Below are 15,275 nucleotides of genomic sequence, written 5' to 3' on the forward strand. Positions count from 1 at the left end.
ACTTTACACTGAATCAATCATAGCATTGCAGTCTTAAAGTTATAACTGACCTCCTAGGTTATTTAGTCTAAATGATACCTGAAGCAATACCCTCTAGAAAATAATCATCAATTGATCATATAGTCTGTGCCTGACCACTTCCAATCCACTGTCCCTCAAGGCAACTCTTTTAATTTTTGAGCAATTCTAATTGTTCTTAGAACTCTTTCCTTATTTCAATTCAAAATCTGTCTCTGAAATTTCTACCTATTGACTCATTTTGATCTCAAGGCAAGCAAAGCAAATGTGTAGACATATAGGTTCTTGTGTGATGCCTAAGACAGAGCAAAGGTTAAGCGGCACTGGCCCATATAGAATTATTTTAACTAAAGATGAACAGGATCCAGTAAGACTATACAAAAGTCAAGGACACAACTTACAGGGTGAATAGACTTTAACATAGAACACAGACTGGGAGAGATGGGCACACTCCCTCTCCTTTCTGACCACCATATTTGCACATTGTACTTCAGTCTACTATTTTTTTTTTAGTTTTTGCAAAATTAAGTGGCTTGCCCAAGGCCACACAGCTAGGTAATTATTAAGTGTCTGAGGACGGATTTGAACTCAGGTACTCCTGAGGCCAGTGCTCTATCCACTGTGCCACCTAGCCGCCCTACAGTCTACTATTGATCTATAGAAAACAGTGTGACTATCCCCAGGCTACTATCCTCAAGCTACTACAATGTCACCACACAATGACACCACTTGGTTCTGCTTCTCTCAGCAGGACAGTGCCTGCTTGTTATCTGTGGCTGTATAGATTTAAGGATTTACTCAATCAAAAATAATACCTACTAGCAAGTTCTAACTCCTGCTTGAATTTGATATAACTGTATTTCCTGAGTCCTAGTCTTATAACCTTGGCATAAAGGAGTTCCTCTCCACAAATCAACATGCTTTAACACTATATGCAACATTTCCTCTTAGCATCGCCATAATAACAAAAGATAGACCAAAATCCCTACTGTATTCTTAAATAGTACATGACTACTCCAATCCAAGGAGTGCTCAGAAATGCATAGATTCAATGTGTTTAGTTACCCACAGCTTCTCCCATGAAAAGTCAAAAGAGTGAATATATAACAATACAATACAGTTCCTATTCAGTGCCTGATTGATTGTTCTGAAGGTGCAGAAATTCTAGACAGGGGATTTTGGCTTGTCCAGAATAGAGAATTTGGGATTAAGTATGAACCAGAGTTCTTGAACATGTGTTTTTTCCTAATTGTAGCTGTGCTGTTGCTAGAAAGGAACTTGTAACCAATTCTAGCCAAGCCTAGCCATAAACATTTGAGGAACAAGACACAAGAGTCAGCCCCCGCAAAGAACAATATAGTAAACACAGCATTCCTCTCAACTTTATTTTTTATATATTTTTTATATTTTTTTCAAGGCAATGGGGTTAAGTGGCTTGCCCAAAGCCACACAGCTAGGTAATTATTAAGTGTCTGAGGTCAGATTTGAACCCAGGTACTCCTGACTCCAAGGCCGGTGTTTTATTCACTGAGCCACCTAGCCACCCCTCCTCTCAACTTTAAATACAGCAGCCCTATCATCCTTGAATTATGCTACTCCTATAACTTCTCTCATACCCCAAGTCCAAAGACCTGCCACTTTGTACATCAGCAAGAAGAGGGATGTTATACATACATAATCTCATGTGAGCCCCATGACAACATTCTGAGGTAGATACTATAAAGTTCTGTTTTACAGATTAAGAAACTGAGATTAAATAACTTGCCCATGGTCACTCAGCTCCTGTTAGAGGCAGTATTCAGTCCCAGGGTTTCCTCTTTATAAATCTAGTTTTCTACCCATTGCCTCTCATTTAATCATACTTCACCCTTTTCTCTAGTTGGCATATTTTCTGCATTTATTCCATTTATTTACAATATCCAATTATATCCATTTTCACTTGTTAGATAGTCTCTCCCTCAAAGTTTGACTAAGTAGTATTTAATTCAGTCTCCATAATTAATTGGAAGCTTAAAACATCTTAGTATTTTAGTATCACTTCCCCACCACTACTACTACCATCATGCCTACTGTTGTCATACAATCTTACCATATATGCCCAGATTCAGGAGACTTGGATTGTATTTCTCAACTCAGTCACAATGTAATGATATGATTTGGTAAAATCCAAATTGTGACTTAGTCACTCATACAGTCATCTTAATAAAAAATCTGGACTAAGAACTTTAAAGAGCTTTACAACTCTAAAGCCATGACACTCCAGAGTATCACTTTCCTGGATTCTCTAATCTACACAATTAAAAGATTTCAATTACACAATCCCCAAGGTTTCTTTGAATTCTAGCATATTTCTGATCATCCCTTTCTCTTAAAAATATAGCCTAAGAATATAAATTTTGGGGGCTGTTTTATCAAGTCACAGAACTATCAGTCTTTTTTTATTTTGAATTTTTTACAATTTTTTCCCCTAATCTTGCTTCCCCCCCCCACCCACCCCCCCACAGAAAGCAGTCTGTTAGTCTTTACATTGTTTCCAAGGTATACATTGATCTGAATTAAATGTGATGAGAGAGAAATCATATCCCTAAGAAAAAAAATAAAGTATCGTGCCTGATTGTTGCACTAATGGAATGAGCAAGTCATCAAAGTTGGTCATCACCCCCATGTTGCTGCTAGGGTGCACAATGTTCCTTTGGTCCTGCTCATCTCCCTCAGCATCAGTCCATGCAAATCTTTCCAGGCTTCCCTGAATTCCCAGTCCTCCTGGCTTCTAAAAGAACAGTAGTGTTCTGTCACATACATATACCACATTTTGTTAAGCCATTCCCCAATCGAAGGACATCTATATTAATTTCCAATTCCTTGCCACCACAAGCAGAGCTGCTATGAATATTTTTGTACAAGTGATAGGCTTTTTTTTAATACATTACTAAAATATTCTTGTTTAAGAGTAAACATAATACTCCTCCTCCAAAAAAAATATAGACCCTCATGAGAAATAAAGAGAAAAAATATGTTTCAGTCTGTGTTCTGATACCATCAGCTCTTTCTCAGGTGGATCACATTCTTTTTAAGTCCACCATAGGGGTAGCTAGGTGGCGCAGTGAATAGAGCACCGGCCTTGGAGTCAGGAGTACCTGGGTTCAAATCCGGCCTCAGACACTTAATAATTACCTTTCTGTGTGGCCTTGGGCAAGCCACTTAACCCCATTGGCTTGAAAAAATATATAAAAAAATAAATAATTAAGTCCATCATAAAAGTTACCTCCATATTTTTGCACTATTGCTATTGCTGATTGTAAATCCCTCCATCCATTCTTCCCCACTACCATATATTATATTTTCTCTCTCCTTTCACTCTGTCCCTCTTCTAAAATGTGCTGTAAGCTAGCTGAGTAGCACAGAGGACTTATCATGGCCCTGGGGTCAAGAGGCCCTGAGCCCACATACCACCCCTGAGACTCAGCAACCACTCGGCCCCGTGGTCCCATCAAGCCACTCAATCCCAGCCCCTTGTGAGAAGTAAAAAAGAAAATGTGTTATATCTGACTGTTCTCTCCTATGAACTAGCCTCTCCTGTATCATTCACATTCTCCCCTTCCCCTTTCTCCCTTCTCTCCTTTTTACTCTAGATGTCTATACCCTATTGAGTGTGTATGCTGTTTCCTCTCTGAGCCATTTCTGATGAGAGTGAAGGTTCCTTCATTCCCCCTCACCTTCCCCCCCCCCATATCTTCGCAAAAGCACATTGCAAAAAAGAAGAAAAAGAAATCTTTTATACAAAATATCTCAGCCTATGCCACCTCTCCTTTCTCTTACTCTCAGTGCATTTCCCTTTTAGCCATTAACTCCATTTTTATAATATCTTCAGATTCAGCTCTCTCTTGTGCTTCATCTATAAAAGCTCCTGCTACCTGCCCAATTAAATGAGAAGTTTCATATGAGTATTATCAGTATCATTTTTCTATGCAGGAATACATGCAATTCATCATCATTAAGTCCCTCATATTTTCCCCTTCTCCTCCACTCTCTATGCTTCACCTGAGTCCTATATTTGAAGGTCAAACTTTCTGTTCAGCTCTGGCCATTCCAACAGGAACATTTGAAATTTCCCTGGTTCACTGAATGTCCATCTTTTCCCCTGGAAAGGTTGTTCAGTTTTTGCTGGTTTCTTGATTCTTGGTTGCATTCCAAGCTCTTTCACCTTCCAGAGTATTATATTCCAAGCCCTACGATCCCTTATGTAGTTGCTGCTAAGTCCTGTGTGATCCTGACTGAAGCTCCATGATATTTAAATTATATCCTATCTGGCTGCTTGTAAAATTTTCTCTTTGACTTGCAAGTTCTGTAACCTGGCTGTAATATTCCTGGGGGTTGTCTTTTTTGGATCTCTTTCTGGGGAAGATTGGTGGATTCTCTCAATTTCTATTTTGCCCTCTCCTTCTAGGTTATCAGGGCAATTTTCCTGTAGTAATTCTTTGAAAATGATGTCAAGGCTCTTTTCCTGATCATGACTTTCAGGAATCCCAGTAATTTTTAAATTATCCTTCCTGAATCTGTTTTCCAGATCAATTGCTTTTCAATGAGATTTCCTATTTTCTTCTAATTTTTCGTTCTTTTGGTGTTGAAGTATTGTGTCTTGACTTCTCATAAAGTCATCATTCTACATATGATGAATGTGCTTTCCTCAGAGAGCTTTATTGTCTCCTTTTCCATCTGGCCAATTCTGCTTTTTAAAGCATTCTTCTCTTCAATAACTTTTTGAACTGTTTTATGCATTTGACCCATGCTGATTTTTAACATGTTATTTTCTTCAGCATTTTTTTGGAGCTACTGATCTCTTTTTCATGTTTTTCCTGCATCTCATTTCTTTCCCCAATTTTTCTTCCATCTCCCTTGTCAAAATCTTTTTTGAGCTGTTATAGCCTGAGCCCACCTTCTGTTTTTCATGGACTCTTTAGATGCTGGAGCTAGTACTTCCTCATCTTCAGATTAAGGAAGATTCTTGGGATCACAGACAACGTATTTCTCAATGGTGTTCCTCTTTTTTCTGTTTACTCATTTCTCCAGCCTGTGCCTGGTTTTGGGGTGCTTCCTGAGCTTTTGAGTATTATTGGAATATCCACTTTGGGTTTTTTTTTTTGAAACACCCCACTGGGACCTTTATTCCTCCAAGGGCATATGCTCTCTTGCCTGTGCTTTGATATGTGGATGACCACAGACACTCCCCTCTGGAGCTGTGAGGAGGCACCCTGCTATCTTAGTAAGGAAGGCCAAATTGCAACCTGCATCTGAGGCAAACAGCAGAGTCCTGCCCCAGGGAGAGCAGAAAGATTTCTGCAGTTTCCCCTGACCCCCTTGCCATCTATGGACTGTGCACTGGAGGTGAAGGCTGGTTTCCGCCAATTCTTGCTGCAGGTTCTGCAGTTGGTGTGCTCCTCACTCCACAATCATTCTGGTTAGCAGAGTTCTCTCACAGTCCCTTCAAGCTGTTGCTGGTGATCCCTGGGCTGGGCTGCAGTGGCCTCCACTACAACTGTGTTTTTTTCCCAACCCCCAGTCCTGGTGAAACACACCTTTCCCATGGAATTTCTAAGTTATCTTGGACTGGGAAAATGTATCTCTCAGTCTTTCTGTAGGTTCTGCCCCTCTAAATTTTGACTGGAGTCATAATTTGTTGGCTTTTATAATTTTGGGGGGAAATGTTGCCTTCACGCTGCCATCTTGGCTCTGCCCCTCAGCTATCAAGTCTTTTTGATGGCTAGGCATGCAATGACACACTCCAGTCAGCTAATCCTGACATCAATATCATTTGATGACACTAATAGTCAGAGCTTAACAATTATCAAGTATGCTGATAGCAAGGACTTTCTAGTCATTCTTCCACAACTTCCCATTTTATCTTAATGCTATAAACACCAAGAAATACACATTATACTTTCCCTCAAAACTGGTTTATATGCCTAAGAGCAGTCTGAAAGCATGCTCTTAGTATGATAGTCAAAGTAGATGACATGGAAAATTCACAAGACTTTAGATCAGCAAAGTCTGAGTTCAAATCCTACCTCTGATATTGCCACTATTGGCAAATCTCATCCCCAAATATGTTTCTCCATCTGAAAATAGGCAATCCCCCAGTCTCACCTCCTAGAATTGGGATGATGCTCAAATGAGATCATGTAAGTTAGGTATTTTGCAAACTAAACATTTATATAAAGGTTAAATTTTTATTTAAATCTTATTGGTCTTCCCAGTAGCAGCAAAATTGGCAAAAATGGGTCCCCAACCATCTGGTAAGTTTTATTATGGGGGCCGGGAATCTGTTATTAATGCTATAGTTTCTATCCCCCAAGTCTTTGGGCTGTCATTACAAAGTCCATCAACTCTGCCTTGCTTGCACACAATAGAAGCCTAATAAAGGCTTGTTGAATTGGCCACAAGACAGTCAGAAACTGGACCTAGATCTAGTGACTCAAATTCACTGTTCTTAATTAAAATAGCTATCAGTTTAAAACAGACCAGTATAGTACATTGAAAAGCGTTGGATTTAGAAAGTCAAAGAAGTTGGTTTTGGCTCTCCCTGTGAAGTTCTTAAAGGTAGAGTCGGTTTTACCTTTTTTTGGTATAACTAGCTTCTAGTGTAGACTTGCATATAATGGACTCTTGGCATTTGTTAACTTGATAAATCATTTCCCCTTTCTGTACCTAAGTTCTTCCATCTATTAAAAAAAAAAGTGGAAAGAGCTTATACTAGACAGCCCTAAAGTCCTGAGCTCTAAATCTATGAATCTATGGTCACAGAATTTATTGTGGCAACAGTTTCCATAATAATAAATTTACAGAACTACCAAGCACTGCATTTTAAAAGTCTTTATTAAGAGTAGACACTAGAGGTGGCTAGGTGGCGCAGTGGATAAAGCACCGGCCCCGGAGTTCGGGTTCAAATCTGGTCTCAGACACTTAATAATTACCTAGCTGTGTGGCCTTGGGCAAGCCACTTAACCCCGTTTGCCTTGCAAAAACCTAAAAAAAAAAAAAAAAAAAGAGTAGACACCAATGGATAACATTGATTAAGAAGTTCATGTTTTGTGAAGAATTTTTCAGTAGAACATCTAAATAGATCAGGACCATTCAAAGTGGACTGTACAAATAAATGTTTTAGTGCCCTTTTCATTTTCTAGGAAAATGAACGTATGTACATACGTGTGTGTGTGTGTGTGTATGTGCATAACCATTTCCTGGAGGGTAAAAGACTAGGGAGGCTCAGGAAGCACCAGGAAAACAACTATTTTCAACAGACTTTTAGCTTATGTTACTACTGGTGATTCACTTATTTCTAAGATAGTCAAATGTCACTTGAACTATAGCATGGAATATTTTCAGTCAATTTCAGCTTTCACAAATAGGAAGACTGTTTTCCAGTAAGTCAAAGGTTTTCCTTCACTTGACTATCAAGCAAAACAACAATCTTTTGTGCCCAACAAGAGAGATGAGGTGAATGGCTGTATTCATATTAAATAAAATATTAACAAAGTAGGGGATCCCTATGTTTTTGAATGAGAGATGCTTTCTAATATCACAAAATTGATTGAATCTCTACACAATAATGGCTGTACTGTTAGTATCACTGACTGAAAAAAAACACATGACAGAAAATTATTATGAATTCAGGAATGCTTTTAAGGGAATGTTTTTTATTCATCCCAGCAGCATCCACATGCATTTGAAAACTAACAGTGCATGCATGTGTGTGTGTGATATTATTTAACTGGTATACAAAAGTTAAATTTGCTTATTGATGGTTTCACAATAACTGGGGAACTGTGTTCCCCTCTTCCAAGGGCTCAGGATTCACATAATTGAAGGCACTAATTTAGAAATTCTGCAACGATTTTTTGTTAAGGGGTTTCTCTCATGTTGTTTTTGAGGGGAAAGAGGTACACTTATCACAGTGCCTGTCTTCTCTCCACCATCTTGGCCGGAAGTCCCAAACGAATTTTTCATAGGATTTTGGGGAAAAAGATTCAGATCTTTACTGGTCTAGGAAATAATTAACACCAAATATGTTGTTAAACGATTTATGAAATCCTTTGGGTTACTAATTTTGACAAAAGAGGCAGAGATAAAATTGAAATTTTAAATAACTTATAGGAAATTACATTTATGTAATTTTAAGATCTTTAAGAAGGGATCATTTGTTCTTAACCATGGTCTTGTTCTATGAAAATCATCATCACCAATTTATATATATTGAGAGTTCAAGTGCATGACATTATAGTAAATGGATTTCAGATATTCTTTCATTACACATTCATAATCCACTTATGTTCCTTAATTTCTTTTCCTTTGGTCCTCTCAAAAGAAAATAATTTCCCTATCCATTTCACAGGGCATTTTCCTAATTTTAAAAAAAAAGACATTTATTAAGGTACAGTTTGGTAAGTCTACTAGATGTAAATGTGCTTTATACTAGAAATAATCAAGAACTGTGCTTTCAACAAAGCTTTCACCTGGATGACTTAATACAAATGTACATTTGGCACAGGTTTGGGACAGCTCTTTCCTCTAAAAGTCTTAGGATCATATGCCCACACAGTATCTATCCCTTCTCCAATAATATGATCTGGGATCCAGTGTGGAAAAGGAAATCGGCAAGCAATGACTCTGGCATCATCTTCCAGTTCTAGTTGAAGTTTCTTCTCCAACTGTGGCATCTGTAGAGAATAAGATAAGCACTGATACAGTAAGCAAGTTAGGTTATATGTCTGTTTAGAAATTCCTTCTGCATTTTATAATTCTTAAAAACTATTGTAGCTTTTCTTCTGTAGTTATTTTGTGAAAGAGATCACTTCAGATCAAATAAAAAGTCTAAAATAATTCATTAATTAAAATACATAAAACAGGGCAGGTAGGTAGCACAGTGGTAGAACACCGGCCCTGGAGTCAGGAGGACCTGAATTCAAATCCAGCCTCAGACACTTAATAATTACGTAGCTGTGTGACCTTGGGCAAGTCACTTAACCCCATTGCCTTGCAAAAAAACCCTAAAAAACATACATAAAACAAAGTACCTTGCAATTACGGACCTGTCAGTTATAAAATATGCCAGCTTAATAAGACATATTAATTACACTTGGCTCTAATTTTATAACTACATCTATAATGCAAATAGATTTAAATGATTTACTAATTTTAATATTTACAAATGTTATTAATTACAAAAATGTTTTATTCAAGATGCTCATTTACTGAGAAATAGTTAAACTCTAGTACATTAATGTAATAAACTATAACTAAATCATAAGAAATAGTGAATATGAAAAATTCAGAATAAATTATAAGAAATAATGAATATGAAAAATTCAGAAGGGAAGAGTTATTGAAGCAAAGTAAAATATAAGAAAAACAATATATGATATATAAATGAAAAAAATGAAAAGCAAACTGTAACTCCCTCCCTTTTTCCTAGGGGTACAAACTTGTGGGAATAAAATATTCCAAATATTTATTCTTTGTTACAGAGATGGCTCACTAAAAATGGAGAAAGAAGAGTATATTCAGAAATGAAAGAATTATCAATACAAAACATATCAATGAAAATTAAAGAAATCATTAAAATTCCTTATTAGTATGACAATTTAGTTATCCCGTCTATAAGGTCACACAGCTAGGTAATTATTAAGTGTCTGAGGCTGCATTTGAATTCAGGTACTCCTGACTCCAGGGCCAGTGCTCTATCCACCATGCCACCTAACCGCCCCTTGACTTGACTTCTTGTAACTCTCATTGCATTGTAAAAGTATATCCTTGGGGTGGCTAGGTGGCATGGTGGATAGAGCACCAGTCTCAGACACTTAATAATTACCTAGCTGTGTGGCCTTGGGCAAGCCACTTAACCCCATTTGCCTTGCAAAAACCTAAAAAAAAAATAATAATAATAATAAAGGTGCTAAATTAAATGATAGGAACTTGTAAAAGAAAAACTATAGCAACTAAAGAGTATATTTAAGGTTGTTTTAACTAATAAAATAAAGACTGTCTTCTCTACCCTTGAAATAAGTGAAATTCAAAGAAGGATATAATATATGGATGATGTTTTACCAAAACCTCAAGGATTTCATATGGTAATTTTGTTCATAAAAGGATAATTACAAAGTTATTCATTTTACTGTTCTTTTCATTTTTATACTTTCTTTTATTTAAAAAATGGCTTTGTGTCTTGTGCTGAGTCAAGATAAACCTAAAAATGAAAGGAGCTATTTCAATCATAAGAAATTAACTGACTAAATTATACATAAATATGCAACGAATCTAATTCTCGATATCATACACAAAGAGAAGCAGTGATGTGTCATATCTGCTTAATGGAATTCAAAATTACCCACACAATTACAGATTTGAAAGTGACACAAAGTCATCATGGTCCAATTATACCTTTACAATTTCAAATGAAATAAGTTGAATAACTCAATGAAATCTCAAGATTAACTGGCCTCACCAGAAAGTTGTTAATAAGAATAAATACTGAATGTTTAGATATGTTTTTATATCAAAACATGCTAATAGTAGTACATTTTCTTCAATCATTTCTTGCCAGTGCTTATTTTTATGGAATTTAGCTATTAAACAGAAAAACGTATTATACTGCTTGGCTAAAATTTGATTACCGTTTTAACTGGCTATTCTTTTAGATAATGAAACAATAACTTTAAAAAAGAAGAAAAAGTCATCTCTTTACTATAAAACACTATGACTGGATGTTAGTTTATTTTCATAAACTAATCTTTTACAAGATTATTTATTTTTCTAGTAATGGAATAATTAAAATACACTAAAACATAGTCAGACATTGACTCCTAATAATATATTAGATACATTTAAATTTACATCTTAGGCTACTCCCAATACAGAGTACTACCTAGAAATAAGTTACTGAAGATGGAGTCTTAGAGAATATACATCCTGAAATTTCCAGAAGAGTCCCTGTTTCAAGAAGAGATCTGTTTCATTAATCTTTGTATAAAAGATTCTTGATTTTGAGTTCAGAAAATATGATCTCCATTCAAGTGATAAAAGAGCTTTAGAAGTTCTGGGAGTTATATTATGTGTGAAATGGACAATGATGGACATTCACTTGATTTCCAGTTCTTTGCCACCACAAACAGAGCTGTTATGAATATTTCTTAACTAGGTTCTTAACTAGCTAGCTGTTTAACTTTAGGCAGGTCAGTTAATACCCCTTGTTTCCATTTTCTCATTCTGATAATCTATAAGGTCCTTTTATAGTTGTCCATGGAAAAAATGAAGTTATCAATAATGTTAATCATCCATGAATAAACAGTCCACAAGAAAATAATATTCGATTTTCCTTTGCCACTTAGCAGACAGGAGGGTCAGCTTCCTTGAAATTAGAAGTATGTACAAAATTTTAAATATTAGAAGTATATAATTGTATGAAGTTGTAGAATGCCTTAAAAACCTTTCACTACTAGTGCTTTTCCCTCTAAAGTTTACCTTAAGTCTGCTTTTGCGATGGCTTTTTATATACTAATATTTGTGTTTTAAATATAACTAAATATGTATGTGTTGTTCCCTTAATTAGTGCTTAAACCTCCTCGACATCTTAGACTAGATAGCCTGAAGGCATCTCAACCTTAACATATCCAAAAGTAACTCACTTTCTTCCCTCCTAAAACCACCACTCTTCCAAAATATTCTGTTACAATAAAGGGCACCATTATCCTTGTTACTCAAGTTTACAACCACACAGATCCTCAGATTCTCTCTTACCCTTATAGCCAATCTTCTTCCAAATATACCCACTTCTCTCCACTCACAGGGCCAACACCCTAGTTCAGGTCTCATTCCCTCTCCCCAGCACTATTTGTGTTAACCTTCCAGATTCCTACCTGAAGTATCTCCTATTCCAATTCATTCTCTATACAACTCTCAAAATATTTTCCTAAAGCACTGGTCTGACTAAGCCATTCTCTTACTCAATAAACTCCAAAGACTCTTTCTATTTGGTATTGAAAGTTCTTCAAAGTTAGCCCCTTCCTATCTTTCCAAATTATAATTATCTTCCATTCACTCTATCATCTGGCCATCATATTCTAAATACTGTTTTCACACATAACATCCATTTCCTAATCTCCTCGGTGTATTTGCACGGGTTGGCCCCCACTTAAAAGGCTCTCCATCATAACCTTAGAGAATCCTTGGCTTTCTCTTTAAGAATCAGTCTAAACAGGGGTGCCTGGATGGCACAGTGGATAGAGCACTGACCCTGGAGTCAGGAGGACCTGAGTTCAAATATGACCTTAGACACTTAATTACCTAGCTGTGTGACCTTGGGCAAGTTACTTAACCCTATTGTCTTAGAAAAAAAAGAAGAATCAGCCTAAGCCACCATCTTCTGTAGGTCTTTCCCAGTCTCTCCAGCTGCTAGTGCCGTTTTCTCTAAGGCACCTTCTATCTACTCTCTATTTATTTTGTATGTATCATCTATGTAAAAGTTGTTTCCTCCAATTTTTACAACTAGTATTTCTGACAAAGGACTCATTTCTAAAATATATAGAGGGGCAGCTAGGTGGTGCAGTGGATAGAGCACTGGCCTTGAAGTCAGGAGTACCTGGGTTCAAATCCAGTCTCTGACACTTGATAATTACCTAGCTGTGTGGCCTTGGGCAAGCCACTTAACCCCATTTGACTTGCAAAACCTAAAAAAAAAAAGATTTCACATATTTTAGGGGCAGCTAGGTGGCACAGTGGATAAAGCACCGACCCTGGAGTCAGGAGTGCCTGGGTTCAAATCCGGTCTCAGACACTTATTACCTAGCCATGTGGCCTTGGACAAGCCACTTAATTCCATTTGCCTTGAAAAAAAAAAAACCTAAAATATAGAGAGAACCAAGTCAATTTTATAATGCAGAGGCAATTTACAGATGAGAAAATCATAGCAATCCATAGTCATTTGAAAAATTGCTCTAAATCATAATTGATTAGAGAAATGCAAATTAAAGAACCTCTGAGGTACCACCTCACACCTCTCAGATTAGCCAAAATGACCAGAAAGGACAATGATCAATATTGGAAGCGATGTGGGAAATCTGGAACACTAATACATTTCTGATGGAACTGTGAACTCATCCAACTTTTCTGGAGAACAATTTGGAATTATGCCCAAATGGCAATAAAAATGAGCATAACCTTCAATCCAGCAATACCACTACTGGGTCTACTTCCTGAAAGAGATCATGAGAAAGGGTAAAAACATTACTTGTACCAAAATATTCATAACAGCTCTGTTTGTGGTGGCAAAGAATTGGAAATCAAGTGAATGTCCATCATTGTCCAAATGGCTGAACAAATTGTGGTATATGTACATTATTAGAAACCAGGAGGGATGGGAATTCAGAGAAGCCTACAAAGACTTGAATGAACTGAGGCTGAGCAACATGAGCAGACCAGAAGAATATTGTACACCATAACGGCAACTTGAGGGTGATGATCAACCTTAATGGACTTGCTCATTTCATCAGTACAATAATCCAAAACAATTTAGGAGTATCTGTGATGGAGAATACCATCTGTATCCAAAGAAAGAATTGTGGATTTTAAACAAAGACCAAAGATGATTACATTCAATTTTTTTTTTTAAGTTTGTTTTGCAAGGCAAACGGGGCTAAGTGGCTTGCCCAAGGCCACACGGCTAGGTAATTATTAAGTGTCTGAGGCCGGATTTGAACCCAGATACTCCTGACTCCAGGGTCAATGCTTTATCTACTACGCCACTTAGCCGCCCCCTACATTCAATTTTTTTAAAAAAAGTTATCTTATGTATTATGTAATTTTGCTATCTCTTATATTTTATTTTTTCCTTGAGGACATGATTTTTCTCTCAACACATTCAATTTTGAGCAATGTATAGCATGGAAATAATGTAAAAACTATCAGACTGCCTTCTGTGGGGGGGGAGCAAGGATGGGGAAAAAAAATTGTAAAATTCAAATAAAAATGAAATAAAATAAAATAAAACAAAAGCTGTTTTCCCAACTAGAATGTAAATTCCATGAGGGCAGGGACAATTTTTTTTCCTTTTTATTTTGATCATGAGCACATAGCACAGTAACTAGTACAAAGGAAAAGCTTAATAAATGTTTGTTGATTGAAAATAGATTGTCTTTTTACGCTATGCCTAGTATGGTGAGTGGCACATTTGTTTAGTCCTTTTTCAGTCATGTTTACCTCTTTGTGATTCCTTTTGGGATTTTCTTGGCAAAGATGCTAGAGTGGTTTACCATTTCTTTCTATAAAGGAAACCTTGAGGCAAAGAAGATTGAGTGGATCCCCATGGTCACCCAGATAGCATGTGTGTGAGGTTAGATTTGAACTTAAGAAGATGTCTTCCTGACTCCAGACCTAGCCACCTATCCATTGTGCCACCTCTCTTGCCCCAATTGACATATAAGTTCTTGATTAATTAAAGAAAATAAGGCCTGGGACAGCTAGGTGGTGCAGTGGACAGAACACCAGTCCTAGAGTCAGGAGAACCAAAGTTCATTACCTAGCTCTATGGCCTTGGGCAAGCTATTTAACCCCACTGCCTTGCAAAAAAAAAGACCCATTAAAAGCTAAGTGATTTGTCCAAAGTAAGAAAGTTAAACAGACTAAAACCCAGATCTCCAAATTTTTTCACTTTGCCATACTGCCAATTAAACAAAATATAATTACGAATATGAATCTAGTACTTCTCAGAACTATCATTTAAAATATTCCCCCAAATCAAAGAGATGTATTGTTTTATATTTGAGGATTATTTGTATTGCTCTAATCCACTAGCATAGATAAACAAAAGGTACCCCACGATCTGTTAAGTGTCTCTTAGCAGAAAGACATACTTTTTTTATATAAATTCTAAAATGACACTAAATTTTCAACTACAGATTTATGCCTGGATGAATGAAACCAATGACTATTAGAACACTGAGCAAATCAAAGGTGCTCTAATTTCCTCTGAGGGACTAGCTCCCCAAAATCTACAACTTTTAGGTCATCAAAAATGCAATAACTGTGCACTCTCAACTTGAAATGAGAACAGACTATAACCCAAAGTGAGAACAGACTATATAGGTATATAGTATTTTCTATATAGCAAAGACCTCTACTGCCCTCTCCTGGAATATGGCTGATAATTGTAATAAATCTACCATTAAAAATTATCATTCCACCATTCCAGCCAAAATTCAGCAAGTCTT

At 36.7% G+C, this 15,275-nt stretch overlaps 1 protein-coding gene across 1 annotated transcript in view; it reads right to left on the bottom strand.

Moving 5' to 3' along the window:
• Positions 1 to 4,020: 4,020 nt before the first annotated feature.
• The window catches only part of ATPSCKMT (ATP synthase c subunit lysine N-methyltransferase), a 39,515-nt gene continuing 28,260 nt past the window's right edge, over positions 4,021 to 15,275 (bottom strand). Inside the window, exon 5 of the mRNA XM_074205898.1 lies at positions 4,021 to 8,732. Within this exon, the coding sequence (XP_074061999.1) occupies positions 8,538 to 8,732 (195 nt within the window). The 3' untranslated portion in view covers positions 4,021 to 8,537. The remainder of the gene's footprint in view (positions 8,733 to 15,275) is intronic.

The sequence above is a fragment of the Macrotis lagotis genome, chromosome X (assembly GCF_037893015.1).
Source record: "Macrotis lagotis isolate mMagLag1 chromosome X, bilby.v1.9.chrom.fasta, whole genome shotgun sequence".
In the NCBI taxonomy this organism is placed as follows: domain Eukaryota; kingdom Metazoa; phylum Chordata; class Mammalia; order Peramelemorphia; family Peramelidae; genus Macrotis; species Macrotis lagotis.